Genomic DNA, 12404 nt, shown 5'->3' on the forward strand with positions numbered 1-12404 from the left:
TTCTGCTGTAAGCAGGATGATAGAGCTCTCGTAACGGGCGTTATTGTACAGTCACCCCTCTTCTTAACAGAACAGAGGGTCTTGAATGTACGGGCTGCTATCATAACCTTTGCAATGCGTGTTTAGAGTCTGCTTCTAATCATGCCCCAGGCAAAATACTTACATGGGCTTAGTCTGAGGAATACGGTTATGCTTTACTATAAATAGCAATGTTCAAGAACTACAAGCTCGACTAAGACAGTGCTTGCTTTTATTCACACCGGGCGCCTCGCTTCACAGTTTGCATCTAGTTTTCATATCTGTGTGGACTAAAGAACAACAAGGTAAAGAGCTTCAATACCAGGGCCACACATCGGAACAGACTGAGCCACAATTCAAACACAGGACCTTAAGCCCTAGGCTGCACCGTCTTCATTAATTAAGGTTCTGTGTTAACTTTTTATCTCCTCAAAAAAAAAAAAAAAAAAAAAAAAAAAGGCTAATTCACTAGACTAGCTGGAGGGTAAAAGGAAACTAAAAGATATGTTTAAGATGTGAGAGCAGCCATTTGTCAGTCCAAGGCAGTAGAGCTTGGTTTTGTATTTATTTAGTCTTCATCGTTGATAAAGTTTAGAATGCAAGGTGGCTTCATGTCCATTTCAAAGTTAATTCTTGAAATTAATAAATGTATCTCTCAATCAAAGATGAGCAGACATGTAACTGTAAAAAGTCTGCAATTCTGAAACTTTATTGTTTAATTCAGCATTATTGTTTATTAATCGGAAACAGCTGATCTGCATTAAGTGTGAAGAAACCAATCTGGGAGACAGTGGAAGGGGGGGGGGGGCTTGGTAGTGAGGAGGTGATCTGTAAACATCATTACTTATTAATAAACATTTTACATTTTTCAACAGCAAGTCATAGGTTGCCATTGAACATATGCAAAAAAGCTACATGTGCAATATTAGGCTACCCCGCATTACTGGATATTTATCGTGAATGCCCCAGTAACTCTTAGAACCTTTATGTAAATGTTTTTTTTTTCTCGACACTCATAAATTAAGCCACTGAAAGCAGCCCCAAGCAATGGAATTTTCCATTCACTTTAAGAATGACTAAAGTTCAACTGATGTCCAGATGTTCACCTCCGATTCCTTTCTGGTATGGTTTGCATGTCATGCATTCACTAGCCTAAATGTAATTGGTTAGATTTAGATATACAAACATCATATTTTCCTTTAATATCCTGCAGTGTGCAGTGCAGCGTTTTTTTCAATTTGTTTTACAAGTTTATTATTATTATTATATTTTATTATTATTATTATTATTATTATTATTATTATTATTATTGACCTGTTGATCATTTATACCCGAATATAATTTATTTGAATGAAAAGTGTATTGTTCATTTATAAACCAAGAAACAGGCTTTCCATTGCCTTTCCACAATGAACCGAATAACATGTCCCTTTGAGTCCCGGAAGCCTGTTCAAACGAACCCATTCTGGTGGAATTTTCCAGGCATCGTGTCTAAACGGGTTTAGGCTTGTGTTACTGGTGTATTTTAACAGTATTATATAGTATCTTTAAACCACTATACAGAAGTATTACATTTTGGTTTACATCTCAAATCGAATTGCAGATAAAACCAGACTGTGTCACGTCCGTACTTTCGCAGACAGGATTTCATAGGGTGGATGCGTGTTAGTAGTTATTATGGTTTTATCTTGAGGTAAACATTTTAGATGGCACACCTAATTAGTTAGTATAACTATTGTATTATGTATACCAACTTTGCAGAATAGAAAGCAAATACGACTGTTTCCAAAGAGATTACTAAATACTTGTAATCCTGTGCATCCAATACTTATTATTAAATTTTAAGAATTAAGCCTACTGTTTGTTATTCTGTCCTAATGTGTTAATCAGATTATTGTCAATTTTATTGCAGCTGCTGTGCCATTTAGTACAGCGAAAATTGTAAAGGGGTACTTGAGCTGAAACCTCTAGACAGAATGGGGTACAGTTTCAAAAAAAAGAAACCCCCTGCACTATAGTATAAAATAGAAACGAACACAGAACACAATACATTACATTAATATGGCACTTTTACATGGACCGCAGGGTGGCGTTTCAGTACAAAAGATGGATTTCAGTTGCTCAGCCGACTATCGGTATACTATATATATATATTATATATATATGTATATATATATGATTATATATATATGAGTATATATGGTGTGAGCATTGTGTGTGTGTGTGTGTGTGTGTGTGTGTGTGTGTGGTATATATATATATATATATATATATATATATATATATATATATATAATATTATCTATATATATAATATCGTATAAGGGCGGTAATTAAATTCTTTTATTTGGTGCAAATTCCCCACACAACAGCGAGTAAAATAAATTCTTTAAAAATACATTCGAGAAATCCCTAACATACGATTTTTGATCAACGATTTTGTATTTCTGGGACAAAAAAAGCCACAAAGTCCAGAATTCGAGTCACGCAGACTGTGAGACTCATCCTAACCAATCAGGAAGCTGCTCCTCGTTTCCATTGTCCAATGATTTCACCGCATGTCGTCCATCACCTGAACATGCAAGGATCACGTTCCCCTCCGACCAATCACGGGCCAGAGGATCTAATAATCCCTGTTATAAATTTCAGTGTAGCGCAATAAATTAGTTCAGGAGAATGAGACAACTACACAAGGGATATTTGGAAACAATTCGCTGGATTCAACGCCAGTCTGAAAACTTTCTTGATTTGTATTTGTTACCAGGTACTTCAATCTTATAAATTCTTCTTACTTTTTTTTCTATTGTCTGTTATGTAGGCTAATTCTGTTATAGTGTATTCATTCATTCAGAGGCATATGTGAGACTAGTAAAGTATTCGCTTTTGTTTAACTTTTTTTTTTTTTAAATAATTTTAACCATTATAATCCAAGATATTCGGATATTTATTTATTGTAAAAATCCTGTTTTTTGTGTGTTTCTTGTACTAGTGGTTCTATACAATATAAAGTTATTTATTTTGTAATTTAACCATTTAAAGCTATTTTGCTGAGTTTTAGTAATTCACCCTTCCATTTAAAAGTACTGTTATACTAGCGTGATTGTAATGACATGAAAACACGCCGCTTCCCTCCAAGATTGTCCTGTTTTAAGATCAAGTCTAGCTTCCAAACGCGGTTGGCAAACTTACTTGCCTAGTAACGAGATAATTCGATTACTACTTCTCTCATAACAATGCAACTCGGATATATATATGATCGGGCTTCATTTAGTGTAGAAAACGAAAACATAGTGTGCAGTGTGTGAACAATGCTGTGAAAACAAAACGTGTCTGTAGTAAGGTACTGCTCACACTATATTATTATTTTGTTGTACTTGTTTATGAAATGTAAATTGTACTGGTATATATTGTGTGAATTGACTGTAGCGCAGTGTTTTGTACACAACTTTGTTGATCCCAATTGGTCTGTTGCACGTGGGGTTGCACGCTGTTTTTTTTTTTTTTGCTGGGGGGAAGGGAAGGGGGGGGGTCTTTGTTAATCTGCGGCGTACACTGAGTGAATTGGATTCGACACATTTGATCAATTTTAGCGTAAACTCGACTGAAATTTCTCAGTTTTCTGACGTCACTGAATAGATGTATTACTTGACATTTATAAATAAGTGGTTCCAACGGAATATGAAAAAAACATATGTCTTGCATGTAACGTGAGGCGCGTTTAATCATGTCTGATGTTTATGCTACACTGTATTGCGTGTGTTTTTTTTTTTTATTTGAATTAATGTATCCCTCACTCCTTTTCCAGGACTCTTTTAGTAATTAAGATGGCCACCTCTTGCAGCTCACGGTTGAGTAAATGCGTTAAGCAGCACTACTTGGATCTCCCGCAAGGTGACAAGGTTCAAGCTATGTACATCTGGATCGATGGAACGGGAGAGAGCGTTCGATGCAAAACCCGGACCCTGGACACCGAGCCAAAAAGCGTTGACGGTAATTCTAACAGTAGAAAAATGAAACGGCCACTGTATACCTGCAACAAGTTAGGTTTTATTCTAACACTACTTCTAAATGTTGCTTTACGTCTGTTTGTATTCTGTAATAAGATTTCTGTTAAACTTGAGTGTTTGGGAGTCTAGAGATGCAAATAAGGCTTTTTATGCTATGTAAATACTGAAACAAATCCTGTGCTTCCTCCCAATGCAGATCTGCCAGAGTGGAACTTTGATGGCTCCAGTACCTACCAGTCTGAGGGCTCCAACAGTGACATGTACCTGATCCCTGTTGCCATGTTCAGGGATCCCTTCCGGAAAGACCCCAACAAACTGGTCCTGTGTGAAGTGCTGAAGTACAACAGGAAACCAGCAGGCAAGCAGCTTTGCTATTCAGAATCCTTATTCATCTGAAGCAGTGGTGCACAACTCAGTCCTGGAGGGCTGGAGTCCCTGCAAGTTTTTATTCCAACTGCACCCTAAAGTATTTTGTTGGACCTGATTAGAAGCTTAATTGGTCCAGTTAACTAATTTAGGGTATGGTTAGAACAAAAACCAGGAGGGACACCGGCCTTCCATGACCTGAGTTGTGCACCACTGCTTTAAAGCCTTTCTTGAGAGCACAGTTCAGTTGATTTTATGCAGAAATGTAACTGATGTCCTTTTAACTCCACAGAAACAAACCTTCGTCATTCCTGTAAGAGAATCATGGAGATGGTGGCGAACCAGCACCCATGGTTTGGTATGGAGCAGGAATACACCATTCTTGGAACTGATGGGCACCCATTTGGCTGGCCTTCCAATGGTTTCCCTGGTCCTCAAGGTAAAGGGATATTACCCTTTTAAATAACTGCACAGCTGTTGCAGCTTCAGAATCTGCACTTCCAGCATCTCCTCATGTGAAGCTTCATCCAAAACATGTGATCCCCTCCAGGTCCCTATTACTGTGGTGTTGGTGCAGACAAGGCCTATGGCAGAGATATCGTGGAAGCTCATTACAGAGCCTGCCTCTACGCTGGAGTCGAAATCTGTGGAACAAATGCTGAAGTCATGCCAGCTCAGGTGAATACCATGCTGCTTTAGTTGTGCTCTTTTAATTGCTGAACGGTTTGCAAATCTGATAACTTGCCATGCTTTGTATTGTATTATTCATCAGTCAATACTGGAAACCAGGGCTAGACCAGAGCATGTTCTATTTCATGAGCAATATGCTTTGCTCATGAAGCATGAGGAATTCTCACAGCTGTTCGTATTGCTGCTCTTCAGCTGTATCCTAGATACTCTTCTCTTTGTACGACAGACCGAGCTCAGACCGCTTTTAATACAGGGCTGCTGACTGGGACATGGGTTGAGCTGGTTTTTTTTTGCGGGGCTCAACCTAAAATCTGATTTCCTTTGCAGTGGGAGTTCCAGGTTGGCCCCTCTGAAGGAATCAACATGGGAGACCACTTGTGGGCAGCCCGGTTTATCCTGCACCGAGTTTGTGAAGATTTCGGAGTCATCGTCTCATTTGACCCCAAGCCGATCCCCGGCAACTGGAATGGAGCTGGCTGCCATACCAACTTCAGCACCAAGGAGATGAGGGAAGATGGAGGCTTGACGTGAGTTTAATCTCAGGCAGTGCTTTCTAATCCATGTGCTTTGCGTTGTGTTGCATATTGGAATTAAGCAAACCCTGGAGTATAGTGTCAAATCCATACTCTATGGGATTAACACCTCTACTCTGAAAAGGTAACGGAGTACCATGAGGGGAGAGTATCTCTGGGAGGGATGCGGTGTTCTGATGCTTTGTCTAATTCTCTCTGCTCTTAGGTACATTGAGGAGTCCATTGAGAAGCTTGCCAAGAGGCATGACTATCACATCCGGGCCTACGATCCTAAGGGGGGGTTGGATAACGCCAGGCGCCTCACCGGTCACCATGAAACCTCCAACATACACGAGTTCTCTGCCGGCGTGGCCAATCGTGGGGCTAGTATCCGAATCCCACGAGCAGTGGGCCAGGATAAGAAGGGCTACTTTGAAGACCGCCGTCCTTCTGCCAACTGCGACCCCTACAGTGTAACAGAAGCACTGGTTCGTACGTGTTTGCTTGGTGAAGAGGGGGAGGAGCCTGTGGAATACAAGAACTAAACTAAAAGACTGAACTTTTTAAATAGCTGTGTTTATAAATTTGTTGGGGGGGAGGGGGCGGCCTATGTGTCTAAAGCCAGTACTGTACTTTTTTTATTTTTTATTTTCTTGGTGGGCTTTTTTTTTTTTTTTTCTTTTTTAGGTCAAGGGGAGAAATAAATGTTGTCTGTGTCTTAATAGCTCTCCAGTAACATAAGTTGACAGGTCAACTTAAAGCAAAAGGAATTAATAATAAAAAATAAAGTTTTAAATCTGAATGTGCTGTAGGACTTTGCAATGCCTGGGCACACCAGCATCCTATCTTGCTCTAAATAGAGTGACAACTGGTTTCATGCCCTTTGGCAATCCTACCAAGTTACACCAGTGATTATCATTCCTAAATAACTAGATTGGACTAACATCCCTAGTAACACTTTCCGTTGAACACTAATATGTATACAGTTGGGGTGGAGATCATAAGTTTGGGGGGATGGGAGTGCAAGGACATTAACGTTCCCCATATTTTGTGTATTGTACACTGAGATTGTAGAAATATTCTCTTTCTTGTTAGTGTCTGATCAGACAGATTAACAAAGTACAGTTTGTCACTGCCCTCCTTTCAGTGTATTTTATAGAATCCATTTAGAAGTTATTAAAATAAGACTTCTGGAAGTGACTGTTTTTGAGTCCAGATGCATTTTGTCCAATTATGCGTCAGGCTCCCTTGGAAGATTGTAATACTTGTTGCTTCTTGCTGTCTAGTATTGTCTAATAGATTTTTATGGCATTTTGTTAGAAATTTACAAATAATTAGTGAACATGGTGTTTTATTGAACCATTAAAACCTTTGTTATATTTTTACCAACATTTGAATGCCTCAAGTATGGTGGCTCTAGATCCTCTTGCTTCAATATCAAAGCACAGGTTGTTCTTTTAAAAGGTGCAGTCCCTTATTCGTTTATAAAATGAAAGCTGGAGGTAACAGTGTGCATGCTGGTTTGGTCCATTAGCAGGCATAAGGCTTCAAATAAGGATGAAGCTTGCCTGCAAATGAAACTACTGGACAACCTACAACGTTAAACATGAATATGTAGTCGAAACCCAGAAATCATATATAAAATGAAAAACTGCAGAATACATCTAGCTGCCCACAAGTGTGTAATGTGTCCAAATCCCCCATAAGAAGCAAATGAGAAACCTAACACACAGATAGATGGGAAGGAAGGCTGTTAAAACCTTTTTTCAAGTTCAGTGGGATTGTCACTTGCCTTGTACTGCCTGCTGGTGGTCACATTGTAAATTACCAAGTTTAACAGGCATGTGCATATTATGAAGTACCAACCATTGCCAAAAACATTATTGAGGCCTCCTTTAGGTTTTTATTATAATTATTTAACCTATTAGATAGTGTGGAGGCGCCTGTTCCACACACATTTTGCCGTACAGTTTAGAGAAAGAATTCCTTCCAATGATCGTCACCATTGATAAGGTCTTTAGCAAAACATTGAAGGTATCAGAATTTGGGGATATACTTGTTCTAAAGGAATCTATAAAAGTAATAATTAGTTTAACTTTGTCTGGAGTCCAAAGTTGCTGATTTTGAAAAGCAACAAATAAAATAACTGAGAAAGTAAGTATTATTTCCTGTATAAATGCTCAGCTTTTCTGAGTGGAGTTATCATTAATTTAAAGATGACTTAATAATTGACATGAAACATCATAACTGGGCTTGTAAAAAGTGTCCTTAATTGACACAGCCTTTAATTATTTAACTTAAATAGAAATAAATAAAAAGGAATTACTGAAACTGGTACATACTGTTGGTTCAGTTTATGATTTGTGTATGGTTTGTGTGCTTAAAAGGTTCCCTAATGGTCATTTTCATTCTGACGTGTATGCCTAGTCATGTCTGTTCTCTTGTAACAATGGAAACTAAATTAAAAATGAATGCCGACGGAAAGCTACAGCTATACATTCAGTGAAAAGCAATACAAGTGCAGGCAAATTCATGGGAGGGTTTGGTTTCCTATTGATGAGTCAATGCTTTAGATTACTCACTAGATAAAGAGCACTAAATACATAATTTACCAGCCTGCGTAATCATACTCGCCCCTACTTCTACTGTGCCTTCTGAACTTGAAATTCTGCAGCCAATTAAAACAAATATCCTGCTGCAATACCCTGTATTCAAGGGGTTTTTTTTGTCTCCCTACTAAGAAAACGACAAGCCTTTTACTCGCCAACCTTGTGTAACTGGTGGAGGCGGGGTTATGGTCCCAAAGCGAACACCTTAACCAATTATAAACCAGTGCTTTTAATGTGTGGTTATTACACATGTATCTTATCACCTCATCTCAACAGCAAGACTCAGAAGTGTATTAGAAGCATTACCCACAAACGCATTGTTTTTTTTTACCCAGCTTTGACACAAACTGTCATGCAGTGCTCTGCCTTTATAACACTAGCAGTGACAAGCTGCAGGTGTTCTGCATTCTAATTAGAATACAATGCTAGTGCAATAGCATTATGGGGAGAATTGGCGCCATGAGCATACCACCTTATAACCTGTTCAGTGGTATACCCTAAATCAGCTATCAATACCATATGCTCACTACAATAACCTACCCTACTGGTTCAGCCTTAACTTACTGAAGTTTTAATGAAGTCAAATGCCCACACTCATTACCATCTGTTATCCATGCACACTGACCAGTGAGCCAATCTATGTGTCTATACATGAACTACATCAATTGTATGTAAACCAGTCCAGGAGATGTTTTTTCCTGTAAGTAAAACATTTGGGATGAACCTAGCTGATGAGTCATTGGATTTGAATCAACCTTGGTTTAATTAAGATTCTATAACCTCAGTTTAATTAATTTATCCAATTAGAGTCTATGCTTAAAATTTAGGGAAACCTAATAAACAAAAATAGAATTACATCACATTACAGTTTGATGTGATCAGGAGATTAAATTAGATTATTATAACCACTGAAGCAAACACATTGTGAGGCTGTGCACATTCAGGAAATGTTTTAATTAAAGTCACTTTTTTTTTTTTTTTTTTTTTTTTTTAAGATGTCAGGGTCAAACAAAACCAAATAGAGCTGCACATACAGTATTTCTCAGGATCATTTTACAATCGTCGATGCAGCCCAATCTGGGAGCTAAAAGTGTGGCTTGTATTTTGTCTATAATATGCCTAAAGTAAAACAGTCAAAACAGAAAAAAAAAAAAAAAAAAAAAAACATACAGAATTAATATTTTGTTGCTGTATAATGTTTGTGAGAATCTCATCCAGAAATATAAAACACTCAACAGTGTTTCATTTATAAATACTAAAAAAGCATATTCAATTAAATGACAAACATCTGAATTTAAAGTTTATTTGCAGTAGCATAGCTAAAAATAGCAACAAATAGCCACCACTGCGTTAATCATTGACCTCTAATTGATAATTAATTTCCCAGATTATTACAGACATGTGTCTTCCTTTCCATATCTCTGCCCCCCCCCCCCCCCCGCCCCCCCGCCCCCCCCCTGTTTCTGCGAAGATTAACATGCGCTCTGCACTAAAATTACGTATTGCTTAATCATTGTCAGTAAATGTCCTCTAGTTTATTATTATTTTACACTCAGTGGTACCAATGAGCTTTCTCATACGATTATTAATAGATAAAATGAGCTTTCTCATACGATCTCACATATAACAGCTGTGAAATTGTTGCTACTTTTTCTCCTGTCCAGACCAAAGCGACAGCTGGCTATCACAGTCTCTGGGAGATATACACTAACAGTGCAGATCGATTTTCAGTCACAGTACTTTACAGGAGTTTTTATTTATTTTTTTATATTGGTATTTAGGGAAGATTCAATCAAAAAAGAATACAGCTCATTTCTATCCATTGATGGCTCTGCTGTTCAACTGAATTCACAGACATTGCCGACACATCATTGCATTTCTTAATTCAGGCTGTTTACCATTATTTCAGTAACGCCCGGGCAAATAATGTAATAAGCACAGAAGCTGCCCATTGCGTTTTGTGTTTATTTAGGTTACGTGATTATACGATCTGGAATTCTGTGGGCGCTGCGTTTAACCTTCCTTCTTTGTATTGGTTGACGTTAGTGAAACTGGCAGACGGTCCTGTCTCATTATTCTTCATATTCGTTGTTTAAACATGAGTTTGTCAGTAAACAGGGTCAGAGTCAGGCAAGGAAGGACAAACCTACCTCATAAACAACTTCTTGGAACATGTCTTATTTACTTCTCTCTCTTTTGTGCTGAATAATGTCCCCACCCTTATCTGGCAGGCACAATTGCTGTTTTTTTTTTTTTTTTTTTTTTTTTTTTTTTTCTTCTTTGCTACTGGAAAATACCCGTCTGTCAAAGGAAAAAAATATTTACATACTCAATCCCTTTCAGTACATCTTGGGGAGAGTTAGCAGGGCGGCTTGTTTTTAGACCTTTTACCTACTTTTTTGTCCACCAAACAGACAGAAACACAGAGACGCTATTGGTGGGTCTTAAAACAGCTCAGCCAATCACAAAACACCGGGAATTCAGTTTCCCGTATGTGCTAATTAGCACTAAGCTATGTTGCTGGGAAGATAAACTTTGAAAATGCCTAATATTATAACTTTAGAGTAATTATACGTGTTATCCTCCTGTAAAACACAGCATGAAAAATAAAAGTATAAATGAAAAGAAACAGAGGTTTAGTGGGGTATGCAAAGTACTGCAAAGCATAGCACATAAAACCAAAGCAATGCATACTGCCATTTTACTGAGATTTATGCTGTAGTTAAACAGGCAATGCACTGTGAATCATTGCATCGTGTACAGCAAGCAACAAGTTATTGTGATTGTTAGACTGTAGTGCAGATAGCTTCATATCTGCACAGTTGATCAGCAGATGGTTCACTGGATCTCCAGGAAGCCTGACTGTTTAAATTCTCTTATGTAATTATGACTTCCAGACATACATTGAAAACACAAGCATTTACCTTTAATGAATGCCACAACAAAACAGGGATATTATATTATTAAAAGTGACAGGTGGTGCTTTATTATCTTTTTGCATTTCTGTTTATTTATTTGTAATTATAACTTCTTTACTGATATTTAAATCACTAGCTGAGCCTGTATACATAATTCATTTATGAAGACTTTCAGGAAAAGACATTATTTATCACACCCCCATCTTCCCTTGTTTGAACTGCAGAGTGAGCTAATGCTAGCCGTAACCTTTCACCCATATGCCTCATTCCGGGGTTGCTGTGTTTATGACACAGCCAGCCACCAAGATCTCTAAATTTAACAGGGAGTCCTAAACACGGTTGGCCCCGCCCCTCCTTGGGAAACTGTGCTTTAATCTGAAGCCCAGCTCTGTTTCTTTACACACTAGGATGTCTGGAACTTATTACATGTGCTTCCAATCTTATTGGAACTTGAAAACACCATTGTGTGTTCCGAAATTCGGAACATTCTGTACATTCTCAGTACTGCAGAGCAATAATAACAAGAAGAATCTGTCAAAATATAATTACTATAACTGGCTATTCCTAATTAAGATGTATTTTACTTCACGTGAATGTATTTACAGAACATGAATTGTGTCTTTTAAAACAATGCATATCAGATTTTGTCTGTTCAATTTATAGTCTAGTCTTTCTTTTTGGTTCCAGTAAGGTGGGCTTGTGTGTTCGTTTGATGTTCCAATGTGTCTTATAAACAGAATCCAGCAATATACCTTTGGAAATGAATGCTTTAACAATCATTGATTTATTCTTTCTTAAAATAAAAACTTAACGTGTACAGCAATTATTATAGTGATTTAAAAAAAAAAATGTGTTACCTCTTTTGACCTGGAATGAATACACATTGCAAGTGTGTTTTTTCAAATTTCTCATAGATGGACAATCGATTTGCTCGTGATCAGTTCATTTTGTTGTTGAATTCATCCACTTCAATCACTGTATGTATATATGTTCTATATTAACTTTCCAATCTATGGATCTACTTTATATTATAATGCATACATTTACATATAGTGTTGGGATTATACCCCCTTGAGTTCACAGAAACAGTTTTACAAATTAAAAAAAAAAAAAAGTTATGTAATTAAAAATCGTGACGAAAGGGGATCTATGTTTAACCACACGGGAAAGTGGTTTATTCTCATATTCCAAAATTCATATCTTAAATAAATACAAACATATGTAAATTTCCCATACTTGATATGTAAAGTGTAATCTGAGTTGGATTGTTGTATTAAATATTGG

The 12404-nt window shown here is 37.5% G+C and overlaps 1 protein-coding gene across 1 annotated transcript; it reads left to right on the forward strand.

Moving 5' to 3' along the window:
* Positions 1-2677: 2677 nt before the first annotated feature.
* On the forward strand, positions 2678-6984 carry LOC121330803 (glutamine synthetase). The gene is made up of 7 exons (XM_041277604.1): positions 2678-2782; positions 3824-4008; positions 4222-4383; positions 4684-4830; positions 4942-5069; positions 5409-5608; positions 5820-6984. The coding sequence occupies exons 2-7, from the start codon at positions 3843-3845 to the stop codon at positions 6136-6138; spliced, it is 1122 nt and encodes a 373-aa protein (XP_041133538.1). The 5' UTR covers positions 2678-2782; positions 3824-3842; the 3' UTR covers positions 6139-6984.
* Positions 6985-12404: the final 5420 nt, after the last annotated feature.

Source organism: Polyodon spathula, chromosome 18 (assembly GCF_017654505.1).
Source record: "Polyodon spathula isolate WHYD16114869_AA chromosome 18, ASM1765450v1, whole genome shotgun sequence".
NCBI lineage: Eukaryota > Metazoa > Chordata > Actinopteri > Acipenseriformes > Polyodontidae > Polyodon > Polyodon spathula.